At 34.1% G+C, this 14,338-nt stretch overlaps 1 protein-coding gene across 1 annotated transcript; it reads left to right on the top strand.

The window, feature by feature from the left end:
- The first annotated feature begins 284 nt into the window (after positions 1-284).
- Positions 285-14,118, top strand: LOC129000717 (protein slowmo-like). Its single transcript, XM_054427687.1, has 5 exons — positions 285-438; positions 838-1,003; positions 8,335-8,421; positions 9,141-9,314; positions 12,052-14,118. The coding sequence occupies exons 1-5, from the start codon at positions 407-409 to the stop codon at positions 12,253-12,255; spliced, it is 663 nt and encodes a 220-aa protein (XP_054283662.1). The 5' UTR covers positions 285-406; the 3' UTR covers positions 12,256-14,118.
- Positions 14,119-14,338: the final 220 nt, after the last annotated feature.

The following is a 14,338-nucleotide window of genomic DNA, read 5'->3' as shown; positions in this document are numbered from 1 at the left end:
GATGTTAAGAGGCTTCTTAACATATAGCATTGACTATACACACGGCCGCCTTTAACTCCTCTACCAACACCAACATTATAAAGTAGAGGTGTATAGTCAATGCTATATGTTAAGAAGCCTCTTAACATCAAGTAGTGTGTTGACTATACACCTCTACATACTTATAATGTGAGTGTTGGTAGAGGTGTATAGTCAATGCATATAGTACTGTATTCATTACTATTTTTTTCGTGTTGCTTCGTTGGTCGGCTGCACTACTTTTTACTAGAATGTAAATCACATAAATCTTTCTTTTGGTATCGTCTGCGGAAGACGTCAGATGGGATTTTGTTATTTGCTTACAAATAAATAAATTTGAAGTAAAATTTAAATTTTAGTGAAAGTGTATTAGGAACGAGATTTAAGAATGAAAATTTGGACTTCTGAACACACATTTAAGTGAGTAGGCCTATTTGTTAAATGGAACTTTACACTTTAATATTTAACCTTGTTGGGTCTCTTCCTATTTCGATGTTGTATCAAGGTTGTGTAACCACTTTTTCAGATTTATATTCTTAAATGAAAGTGTAGACTTTTATATGAGCGTTTAATTTGTCCTATTTCTAAGCAACTTTTTTGGTATAGCCTACATGCTCAACAATCTGTGTACATTTTTATATCATTAGGCCTACAAGTAATCTAACCCAAGTTTTATAAGTTTCTTGTCTCAGTAATGTATTGCAAAAGTACTCAGCTACACTCTTAGCCATTGAGTGAAATTAACTATTGTAATGTGATTGCAATGTGATTCAGTTGTTATTAACTTTATGTTTATAGGCTAACTTTACCTTATTTCAGTCATCCATGGGAGACTGTTGCTCAGGCGGCATGGCGCAAGTACCCAAACCCCATGAACCCAGCTGTCTTGGGGACTGATGTCGTAGAACGTCAAGTAGTCAATGGAGTGCTTCATACCCACAGGCTTGTTAGTTCAAAATGGGGCATCCCTGGATGGGCACAAAGAGTAAGTGTAGGGTAACTGATCAAACACATTTTGAACATTTGAACACTAAGTTATCCATTATCACTCTGTTTAAGATTACCCATCAATAAGATATATTTAAGAAAAGTTTTGAGCCATTGAAATGCGAAGCTAGGCTACTATATTTATGAATACTCAGGCTACCTCCTAAGGTTTTAAATAGAATAATAAATGCATGTCTGCAGTGGCGGTTCCAAGGGGGGGGGCTACGTGGGCTAAAAGCCCCCCCTTGGACCCTGGAAAAAATAATTTGAACATACATTTTATCCTTGAAATGCGCAACATTATAAAATCAGACAGCAATGTAGTTTTTACCAAACTAACTTAAATAACCAATGGCAGGATCAGTATTAAGCTCTACATAGAAAAAACCTTTGTGGGGCAATAGCACGACAAAAAAAAAACAATATTACGCTATGTTATGTTGTACGCATAATCCAATTTTTCCAGCAGTCAGCTGTTGACAAGCTAGGCCGGGGCATAGGCAAACGCCGAGTGCGAAAACGAGGACAGGGAAACAGCTGATTCCATGTCAAAATTGACATGACAGCTGATTCCTAGTCAAATTGTCTGCTAGCTACTGACATTGACAAGCATCAGCGGTATCGCCAGAAGGCCTAGCTTATTATATTATTTGATTGATACTATATCGTGGGTTGTCTAGTGTGACTAGTTTAATGCTGTTGTTGGTTACTTTAAATATTTTATGTAGTGCCGAAAACTCTGACAGATCTCTCTAATGAAAAAACGAGTCTACTTGGTGAAAAGGGAGGTTTTTGGTTAATTTGGACACAGTTCTAGACGTTAAAAATGCCTTTATAAAGTCACCAAAAGGCTTTTAGGAGATATGGCTTTAGTACAGTTTTGAACAGTTTTTAGTAGGCTACAGCTTTAACCCTCCGAGTGTCCATAGTTTAGGCCTTAATGTCCACCTATTTTTGGCCCCTTTGCAAGGTTTTATTAAAACGGATCTGAGAAGCTTAAAACAATGTTAATTCTAATGTTCTATATACCATTTTGTTTGGAAAATCATGGGCTTCAATATTATATATAAAACATAAGGAACATTTTTTCAAAAAAAATTTTTTAGGTAAAAAAAAATATAATTTCGAAAATTTTCAAAAAAAAAATAAGTTCGCGTTCAATGAAATTGTATAAATTATAGGCCTATAAATATTTGAAAATAGCCACTTTGTTCTAAATTTAATGAGGATTACAAATATATAATCATATAGCGAGGTAAGTTATCAAATAAATAAGTTATGAGCGAAAAACGGATTTCAGTACATAGCGTTTAGCTAAGAATGCATAGCCTAACCATAGCTAGGAATCTGGCTGATAATTTACATCAATATCACTACCTACTTCTTCAGGATCATCAAGCACTTCAAAACCACTTAAATCTTCTTATAATGCACCACGTATATCACTACTTTTGATTTTTAACACTAAAACAATGATAAACGTAATAAAACACATCAGTCATCGGTCCGGGGGAACCTAGCTGTTTACAAATACACGCACGTCAGCTGTCTGCTACAATATTTTCGGAACTAAAATGAATAGCGCTTAGAGACAGACCTCTGGAGAAAGCTTAGAATATTACGGAAAGAACGATACCTAACTCGATCCAGTTCAATCCGATTCAGTCAGTCATAGAGCCTTCGCCGTAAACGATGTTTGTGGGTCTTAAACTCGCCGCGTGACCCTACACAAAGTGTGTTGTGCGTCTTAAACTCGACGCGTGACCCTCGGAGGGTTAAGTAATGTTTTTAAATTAAAAAATGCAAGTAGGGAGACAATAGACAAACTCTTTATTGATATATTCCTAGAGAACATTCATGGTACAACTATTACATTCATTTGCAATTACAATTAGAATTTTTTTATTTTTTATAGTAGCTTATTGTTTAAGAATTCATCCTCTGAGTAGAACGGCCATGTTGTCAGGTGCTTCTTGAACAGATTGGGTTGTTCTCTCTTAAGACTTGCACAAGTTCATCATATAGTTTAATTTTTTTAATATCTACTTGCTCATGAAAAATAAGAGGTGAAATTGGAGGGTTTTGAAAAATTGGGCACAATTCTAGACATTAATATATGGCTTAAGAAAGTCACCAAACGGCTTTTAGGAGGATATAGTCGTAGTCTACAGTATGTTCTGATTTTCATGAATGCAATCGTCATAGTTAAATTTTTTAATTGTCTACTTGCTCATAACAAACAACAGGTGAAATGGCAGTTTATGGACAATTGGTCACAGTTTTAGGCGTTAAAAATGGCTTTTTAGAAAGTCACCAAACGGCTTTGAAAATACAAAATTTTTCCGGGGGAGGGCCCCCGTTCCTTTATTGACCCCCTAAGCACCCCGGCAGCCCCCCCATGACAAGGTCCTAGAAACCGCCACTGCAAGTCTGTAAGTTAATAAAACTCCAAACACTGCTAAATACAAAAGGTTAATTTGCTAATGTTTAGGCTATGTTTTAAATAGGCCAATATTGTTTTAAATAAGTGTTTTTCAAGTGTGTGTTTTTCAAGTGGGTTCTGAAATTTTTCTGTTACAATCAAAAATGTCCTAGCAAGTTGTGGGTTTAGAATTCCTAATTATTGGATTTTTTTTTGGGGGGGGGGGAGTTTGAATAAAAGCATCAAACCCATAACATGACATTAAAAACTTTTTGGAACTAATCCAAAATAAATAAACTTCCAGAACTGTGTACATACTTTTCCTCATTTGGCGAAGAATAGAATCACTGAGTGTGCCGGATTATTCACTGCCTACTGTATATTTTAAGTTTCATCTACATAATGTATAAAGTCATGTTATTGTGTTTTGTTCTACAGTCCCTGGTGAGTGGGGTACAACATGCACAGGTTATGATGAAAAACATGTCTCTGTCACTAACTCTCCTAATAGTATTGTTTTCATGGAGTGAAAGATTGAATTGAAACTAAAAACCCACTAACGCTTAAATTTGTTATGTAAACTAACATTTGGCAACCTATTTATTCAAAGATCTCTAAGCCTATAATAAAAGAATCACTTCAGAGATTTCTTTAACCCTTGATAGATATTAATTTGGCCTATTTTGTAAATTATGTTTGAGATTTAAAATATGGTTTCAACATTTTACTTTTGAGCGTAGGTTACTCTTCACGCGTCTCTTTGTTTTTCCTACTCGTGTTGCTCTTTGTTTTTAGCTAATGATAAAGCTACATATTTATAAGTTCACTGGCTATGAGTGCCAGAAATTAATTTATATTTTTTTCAAGTCAGATATCAACAAAAATTTTTCTTTTTTCTCTTGTATAGCTTATATCCTATCTGCATATTTTTCTCTCCATTAGGTCGGCCGCTTAGAGAACGACCTCCTCCAGCATTGGTTTAGCATTAGCGCGCAGGTCGTTTTCTAAGCGGCCAGAAATTAATTTATATTTTTTTCAAGCCAGATATCAACAAAAATTTTTCTTTTTTTCTCTTGTATAGCTTATATCCTATCTGCATATTTTTCTCTCCATTATTATTTTTTCCCCTGTATTCATTGTTGACAAGTGAACCAACGTGATTCCCTTTTACTTTTCCACATACTATCTATTGTCTAACTGGAAATAAACATTTGATTCTTGAAATCCGTTAAGTCACCTTGTCACATCGGGTATTCTTATTGATTTCATCATTACCAGTCATTAGGCTAATGGCTGTCTAGGTTTATAATAAGCAAGGGTTTACAATTTTACTAATTTCTCTTTCTATTTTAGTAGGCCTAATTGAATGTTATCACTTACCAGAATTACTTTGGCTTGTTAAAACAAAGTTAGGTAATTTTAATCTGTTTATTGATATAGGCCTAAACCTGGAAATATTATTAAGTTCTGATATTTATTCCCTCACATAGAAGATAAAAAGAAGATCAAATAGTAGCTTTCACCAAAATACGTGTTGAAAGCATATTATAAGCCTCACCATTTCTATTAAAACATGTTGGTTGTAAAAATAGCTTAATGATTTGTTTTGTTTTGGGTTAGTGGTATGATAGTTATACTAACCTAAATCACTAACTCAAATGCTCTTTTGTAGGCCTACTAGTTTAACAATTACAGTTTAGTAATTTTCTAGGTTTTTCTAGTCACACTTTTAAATTTAAATCCAATCCAATTTATAAATCAGGTGTTGTTAGTATAAAAGGGGCTTGTTGCATCAATAACAGCTGACTATCAGCTGATGAGACTTATCTCATGGCGAGACTGGGCTATGTCCACACCACTCCATATGGACAAAGTCCACAATTGTTGGGCACTCTAGACTTGACAAGTTTTTGATAACTGGTTTGACCTTGTCAGACGATGAGTCATTTGAAGAGTTTTTCACTTGATTGCAAACTTCTTAATCATTTCGTCATATTTGCAATCTCAAAGATAAGCATTGATTGGTGTTGTTGACCTAAACACTATCGGAGAAGTGCATTGTCAATGTGATTATTTTACAGAAATTTTTATTGTTAAATGGTTGGATTACAGATTTGAAAAATATTGATGTTGGGTAGTGTTATTGACTACCTACCTCATATCCAATTGTATTACTATTTTTAATCTTTTATTTTTCCAAATTCAGTTAAAATGAGGCACAAAAGAGATGTTTACTAAGTATTATTTTATGTTGTCCTATAACAATGTATTTTATTGTACAAGTACACCCATTTAGAATAATGAACACATTTTTTACTAACTAGAAGCTATTTAATGAAAATTAAAATTTGGTGTTGTTCCTGAAAAAGATAAAAGATAAAACCAGGTTCAAATTCTGATAGGTAACTTATTTAGTTGGGGTTTACTATAAACATTTTTTTGTTTGCATAAGCTTTTTACTGTTTGATAATTTAAAATCCCCTAAACCCTAACCCTCCTAAAATGACATACCTTTTTATTAATACAGATATTGTCCGTAAGTCTGAATGTAGAAGGATTATTCAATTAAATTCATCATTTTATTATGATAGTTAAACAGGAGCCATTATCTGAAATTATATCAAATCAAATCTTTATTATTATGTAAACACAAAATAGGCTACAGTGTATAGATAATGTCAAAAGAAGGCAGTGCAACATGTGATGCAGATTGTCAACAGATATGAATAATGATGTAACATTTTAATTTAAACCAAATTTGTAGTTTTTACGGTACTATATTTTTACCGGTGAAATTTTAAAATATTTTGATCAATTTGGAAATACATTATAGAAGAAAAACTAGCCTCTATCTGATTTGCGAATGGGATCACTTTAAAGCTACTGAAAGCGAGTGTAACAGTAGCTAGTTAAGGTGATGGCTTTTGTCAAGGCCAGCTGGCCTGTTCACACACATCTCACGTGGCATTGTACTTCAGAGCAGTTTGCCAAAGCTCATCCCAGCCAAAAATATTATCCACCACGGATCCTATTGCAATAAACTCAACCAAAATATTGCAACACATTCGTATTTAAACTGATAGGATTGATGTATCTTATATCCTAAAATATTTTAGAATAAAAATAAATGCTGTGTATTTAAATAATTGGTACAAGGGGACTGTGCCCAAATTGCACATTTCAGGGTTTAAAACTTGTCTGCAAGGCAAAAAAAATACAATTCCTTTCATCTTTCAAAGAGTATGTCCTTTAAGACAGTTAGGTGATTAAAACTACTGATTTAAAATAAATTAAATTTTTTGATTGTAGATCTACATCATAAAGAGAGATATACTCAAATCGTTTGATATGAACCTGATTCATAATTTATGTACCTAGTAAAATTTGAGGGTTGAAGTAGCAAAAAAAGTCAATTTTAAGAATATTCATGAGGAACTTCAGTAATGTAAAAATTCTGATTTAATAACAATAAGGCAGTAATTTTAGTTTATTAGCGAATTTCCCTATAGGGAAGTAGCTATTACTGTAGGTGGCACGGTAAGACCTAGACCCGGGACCGATTTACTTTTTCATTTTGATGTCCCCAGAGGCCAAAAACACCATTCGTTCAAATTTTTATATATGTATATATATATAGACTTATATATATACGTCCGCGAACGCCATAACTTGAGTAATTTTTGTCCCATTTTGATGAAATTTGGTTTAAAGGTGTAAAGCGGGATAAACTTGAATGAGTTCGCGAACCAGCACGATCGGACCATGGGAACGGGGCTTTAAAGGGGGTTTTATGGGGTAAAAATTGGTTTTTCTCACTTTTGACCCTCAAAACACAAAATTTCCTGATTTCTCTTTAGACCTTTTTAAAGAGCTTAAAAAACAAATAATTTAGTATATAAAAGAATTTTTGTTCGATTATTAGTAACGGAGAAAATTAAAAAATTGTAAATTTAAAATTCCCATGTTATTCTTATTGAGAATATTGTCAAATGTTGTAGTTTGCTTGTTTATGGATATATTTTGATCAAACTTGGCAAATTTATTTATTTTGTACTAAGCTATCAATATTTTACTCAAAAACACACTTTATTAGTTTCCTTGTAGCAGCAAACCTAGGTAGTCGTTAAACCTAATGTTATTAAAATATATTTAACTGAAAATCAATTCAGACAAATGGAAATTTGCTTAGTCGGCAGGTTTGCTGCGGCAGGGGTATTTTTTAATAGTAATCAAATTAATAATTTTGTATAAACTTTAAGCAATTACTAAACAAAAGTTAGTTGTCTCCCAGCTTCAATAGTTAGGAGGTGGAATATTATATAATAATTTTGCTAGCTCTTTGTAAACAACACTATTCTTCCTTATGCATGTGTATATTTAGTTGCCCGTGTAATGAATACAGCACTTGTTTGCTCAAAACATTCTTCCTTATCTTCGTCACGGGTTATTACAATATTTACAGCCGGGCTTTTACCTTGAAATTGTGTTCAAGAGCAAATAAGCCTTGTAAAGTAAACAATTTTTTTTTATATTAACTTTCCTCTCCCTCACGTGTCCCGAGGAGATTTCATAAAAAAAATTAAAAATTTGCATTAACCACCTCTGATTTATGAGTTGCTTTTTGCCTTTACTGAGCAAAGACGAAACTATGATCTTAGGTCATCTGTTACGAACAAGTTTAGAACCCTGTAGGTGGAAGTGGTGCTTTAGCTTTGTGGTTACTTTAGCAACTACTCCAGTATGCAGTTTTGCATACATATATCGTAGTAGGAAGTAATCTTTTAGCATCATGTTGATAGCTCATAATGGCTTTCAATTATATTTATTTTTCTTAGCACCCTGAGAAGTGTTAGTGACCATCAATTGATGTATTTGTTGATTATTGATTATTCGTGGATTGCTTTCAGCTTGTTGGACCATCAAACATTTGTTATGCCAGTGAACAATCCGAAGTAAACCCAACTAAACGACACATGGAGCTAAAAACTAGAAACGTGAGTTTTATAATAACTTGTTAGTGTAACTATATAAGGTTAATTAGGTAGGGCAGCAAGTATTCAAATACTGTACCGTAACTCACAGAGGGTATATAACTATCTTATCAAGCTAACTAAAGACTGGACAATTGACTAATAAGTTACTTTAATCTGAAATGGCGACCATACGAATGTAGGTTATTAATAGCTACCTACCTAAAAAAAAAGTTTTTGTGTGAATATTATTTTGCAATTAGTGCAGATTGTACAATGTTTTACAGATGGGCTGTGGGAACCAACATTTGGTGGTCATGAACATTTGGTCAAAATTCATGAAATGTAAAGATTATTTCCTTTAAAAACATTAAGTTATCCAACCGTTGTTCTATAAGTTTTCATTCTTGATTTCTGCAAACATTGGCCTCCAAAAGGAATTAAAAATTAACCGTATGTCCTTCTCACTGACGTACAAAAGGTCAAGATTCTTCATTTAATACTATTACAGCAGATAGTGCATTGTGTTTTTTAGGCAAAAATTTATAAACAAGTTTACAATTCTTTATCGGGTAGTTTTTTTTGTTTAAAATATAAAAAAATCATGTCATATTTCAATTACAAATTGATTGTATATTTGACTTATTCTGGATCAGGTGTTAAATGTATTTAACCTGTGAATATCGTGTAGGAAAACACTATTGATATGGAGGGACTTTGTTACTAAATTGGACATATTTCAGCTGACGTTCGGAAGCTTTATCGCAGTAGACGAGACTCTTAGCTACCAACCACATCCCGAGGACAAGACTAAAACTCTGCTGAAACAAGAGGCTGTGGTTACAGTGCAGGGGATCCCCCTCAACAGCTACATGGAGGACATCCTTACTAAGACCATCATGCTGAATGCTAACAAGGTTAGTCAAGGTCTGAGTAAAAAAATAACTGTCCGACACACAACTAATTACACTCCTTGTTAACTATTGAGCATAACACTAACACTACCCCTCTAATTCGTCCCCTACTGGACCCAAACCTTGGCCGGAACAGTGAATAGGTCGGAATATCTGAGGTGCAGCATGTTCAGGATTATGCTGCAATCCTGGGAGATGATCATGATGTTTACATTACTGCACTAGATATTTAAAATATTGCCATGATCACAGATAATAACACGATAAAGGTTATGTCATCCTAGGGAGAAGATTAAGAATTCCCCACAAGTATGGGAGGTGTTCAATATTTTTACGCGATCGCCAAAGACGATGATGAATTTTTCCATGACCGTGGGATTTGTAACGGATTTTCCGCGATCGTGGAAGAGGATGATTAAGTTTCTGTGCCTGTGGGAGTTGTTTCATATTTTGCCTTATTCGTAGTAGGCTAGATGATAATTTTTTTCTGTTACCGAAGGAGATGTCCTAGATTCGGGCACGATTGCGGGGCATGGCGAAAATGTTTCTGCAATTGTTAAAAAAGATGGTGATGTTCTCAAGACCGTGGGGTATTTAAACAACATTTTTGCTGTGATTGCAAGAGATAGTGTTGACTACTTGACCAAGGGAAATGGTCGCTATATTATTGTGAGGGCATTGTCACCGATAGGCGAGGCACAGTCAGATCAAGTGAAGAGTCGTACTAGCCGTTGTTGGATTAGGCCTCTAGTGAGGTTCAACTGTACTGTGGAATCACATACTATTTCGCTGAGGTGTTACTACACCATAGTTGGGTTGAGACAACCACTTTTGCCGCTTCTGATTGTACTCTGAAAATACACTCTAGGCTTTAGGGAGACCTGCATTTGACTGTACTTTCTTATTTGTTTAGCGGTAGGCATACTTCATCGTTTGTGAAGTCCTCACATGTACTGTGCACATTTCTTTGCTACCTCTTGTGTTAATTATTATAATCACTAATAGTGATGGTATGATCGGAAACCTTTAGCTCAGTGGACAAGTATCGCTTCATCTTATTAGTACATATACAGTAGTGGAGTTTTTACTTTAGCAATACTCACATTAAGCTGTAGACCAAAAAAATCAAAGTTAGGAGAACAGTAAAGTTCATACGGAGGAGAACCCCTGCACCTTAAAATCTATTAGATATATTCAAAGAGGTTGACATTTTGTTCTGCTGAAAGAAACTGTGACCTCTCTGAGTTTGTTTCCCTTCCACTTGGTGAAAATCCTTCTTTACTTCAAATTTAGAATTAACACTAATGCCGAAACCCTACTCCGGCTGAAGTTAACCGAAACCCCCGGTCTGTGAGACCCCATTTGAAAAATAATACCCGCTTAGAAACACACAAACCGAAACCCTCGGCCTGTGAGACCCCGCTTTAAAATACACTAACACAGGGCTTCTGAGACGGTCATTTTGTGAACAGGCAACCTGTCAAGGTCACGGCACCCATGCAAAATGAACAAACAATAAATCAATAGGTAGGGGAGGAAAAGGGGGGAAGGTATTGGGGGAATGGAATCTCCCAAGTAAACAGTGTTGCCAACATGCGTTTTCAAAAATTCCCGTGGGCCTGTCAGACCGGGGTTTTGGTATCAGTGTTAAGTTCCCTCCCAATCCATGTGTCGATTTCTTAGGACAAGTCAATTGTAAGAAATGTTATATATTCTCTATTTTTCTAATACTTTATAATTGCAATACTCTTACCATGTTGAAGATTTGAGTCTTTGCCAAACTTAGTTTACACGCTATTCCCAAAACTCAGTACATGATTGATTCGCTTGCCAAGTATGTTTCCTTTTGGTTACAATTTCAATTATATATCCTCTATTTTAAACTGTCTTCTCTCATTATGAAATGGCCTCTGGATCGTCTGAATGAACTATTATAGGTTTAGATTGCCTGTTTGCTGGCAAAACTATCCTTGGTAGTACATTGACTTTTGTGTTTTTTAAAAAAGAAGCACATCTTCAGGTCACAAATGTCTTGTAAATGATCTGTCATGTGGAGCTTGTTAAAGAAATTAATTGAAAAATACATTAAACGATTATAACACACAGGACAATACATTTAAAGAACTGGTCAACCAGATGCTGATTGGGTACGAGACACGGTGTCATGGAAGGTAAGACATTCGTGACCTGAAGATTTGTTTTTTTTAAACCTATATTATATTAGTAAACTATCTTAATATTTTTTCTTGTAACACGTTTTCTCTAAAAAGTTGTGAGTTTTTTAAGCTTAATAGTTAATAGTGTCAAGTCATAAAACTATACACATAATTTTGTACTTGTGTTTTTTTTAGTAACATAACCTCAGCCTACACTTCCTAAAGTTGGCAATAAATTTCAGTCAATTGTATTTGAATTCCAAATATAAGTGATTCCAACTTGTCTGATGTATGATTGCAAAAATTTTTAAATATTTTAAATATTTTTAGCATATACACTCAGTAAATCGGCATTAAATATTAAAAGGCAGGCTTCTGAATGGAAGTACAATACCGAACCTTGGAATCTAAAATATGACAGACTGTTAGTTTAGTTCACAATCCAGTTGAATTTTAAACCGTCTCAAATATGAATTGCAGCAATTTAATAAAATGTTGGCCAGAATTCACGCCAATTCAATGATGCATGTCCCTATCGAAGACCAAGATTTGACATAGTAGAATATTTTCTCCTGATTGTACAGGGCCGGCAAGCTATTGAGTGGGTGATCGGCATCATTGACAAGGAGGTCACTGACCTGAAGCTGAGCGCAGCTAAGAGCACTGACGAGCTGAAGAAGTCACTGGAGAGTGCACGCAGATCTATGGACGAGTTCTCTACCTCCGCCAAGAAAACTCTGGACGACATCCACAACCTTACCAGCAGCACCAATATACCCGAGTTTTAGCATAATTTTATCCCCCGATTTTTCAATCTCGACACATTCAAGAAATTTTTAATTGTGATACATCTAAGTCATCTTTCAGTATTGATTCTGATGTTAGTTTTTCGACGTTTCTAATCCTTAGTATTCTATTCGCTGTTGATTTGTTAGAATAAAGTTATTTATTACCCCCGCTTCTTGATTCACAGCTCGCGTTACGAACATTATCCGTAGAGTAGATGCAGATGTGGCGGCGACGCACTGCTTGAATGTTTCCTTTGTAAGGAGAATCGAAGGTGTTTTCAGCTTGTCCGTTGGGATGAGGGATTGCCTTAGAATGTGGTGAGGAGTTATATTTTTGTGAACCCAAGTTCTATTGGGAGAAACGCTTTGAATGGTTGTCTGGGTGAACCAAAGATTTGAACCTGTTGTTGGTTATTGTTTTAAGTGCGGATAACTCCCTCTTGTTCGCTTGGTTGAGTCGTTAGATGTTTGGTGTGGTTTATAAATCATGCACTTAACACACACCTGTGTCTGTATCCATGTGTAAACACAATTACCATACATGTTTTTCGTGCATCATGAGTAAATACAGACTTGCAATATTCCAATGTTTACTAATTTTGGCCAATGATGTGTTGCTAAAAATATAGCCATTCCAAACAGTTTCAATTAATTATTTTATGGTTTAGAAGGTTTTTAGTTCAGTCAAGAGTCTAGCTTGAGGTTTTTGAACGAGAGGGAGTTGATTGTAAATGCAGATAATTTAAAATTGCATATATCAGTGTGAAAGATATCTCAGGTTTCCTATTACAAATTTAAACTAGTGATATCTAAAACCTTTTTGTGAAAAAAAGCTATACTTAAAAACAAAGAGGAATGGTATCATTGTTATTGTATGTTAAAATTTTTACATTGTTGTAAAAAAATAATTAAGTTTAAATAATTTTAGTTTTGCCCTTACAGCAAATTAAAAATGTGTTTATATATATGCAAACAAAAATCACTGGCTGTTGTACCGATAAGTGTTTGATAATATTAGTCTGCTTGAAATATTTTTGCAATTCAGGTCAAATTTAATGTGACATCACTGCTCACATTTTCACTTATAAAATTAGTAACTCTATTTTAACAATATAGTTTGTTATAACCGTATCTGATACTAGGCGATCTGTAGTTTTAAGACCTTTACATTCCTGTTATAACTCTTAAGATGCAATAAAGAAATTGATTTTGTTTGTTTCCACCGACGAGATGTTACTGTTATGATATTATGTATTTATTTTTTTGTGCTTGTTCTTGTCATTATTTTGCTTCTAGTATTGCTTTTAGTGAAGTAACTAATTCGTGTCTAATTAATCATTAAAATTTAATATTTAATACAACATAATATTACACCAGAGACTATTTTAATGTTAATTTTTGATGAAGAGATTTAAAAAGTAATCAAACTTTTAACTAGCTAGGATATAAATAAATAATTGTAGATATGTGAAATTCAAAAAGATTAAGTTAAGTCTTAGATATTTTTAGTTTTAAGTTTTGGTTAACTTGGAAGGGGCTTTCTGTAAATTGATTCATCGAAGATAAGTGAACGTAATACTTTTAAAAACAACAGTGATGTTTTTAAAACAGCCAAAACCTACACTTAAAACCATACCATAATATTTTTAAATAATTCTTTCAGTGAAATATAATAACTAGTCAATCAAAGGGAAGGTCTGGAAAATTTAAAAATTCTGATGACAATTTATGGTTAGCCCTTTATTAATTACAGAAACTCAGTTTTTAGTGATGAATGACAGTAACACTAAAAGAGACTATAAGCATACTGAATTGGTTTTTGTGCCATTTTTTGTCAATAAATTACACTTATTAGTTTCCTCATCATGGAGTAATTTATTTCCTTCATTTTATACTCAAAGGTGTACATAGTTGTGAGATACATGAAGACCCCTGATATGTATCATTGAGACATTGTCTGACTCACAGCCTATATTTTTAATTGTAGATTAAGGAGAATTGCAGCTATCTTACCTCGGAGAAGTGCAGGTAGGCTATAGAACAGAAGAGACACTGAACACACAAAATTTTGTCCCCTGAGGGA

The sequence above is a fragment of the Macrosteles quadrilineatus genome, unplaced genomic scaffold, assembly GCF_028750875.1.
Source record: "Macrosteles quadrilineatus isolate MER2022 unplaced genomic scaffold, UCM_ALF_1.0 Scaffold_8__2_contigs__length_117827958, whole genome shotgun sequence".
NCBI classification, from domain to species: Eukaryota; Metazoa; Arthropoda; class Insecta; order Hemiptera; family Cicadellidae; genus Macrosteles; species Macrosteles quadrilineatus.
The sequence above is the reverse complement of the archived record's forward strand: the minus strand, read 5'-3'. Positions and strand labels throughout refer to the sequence as shown.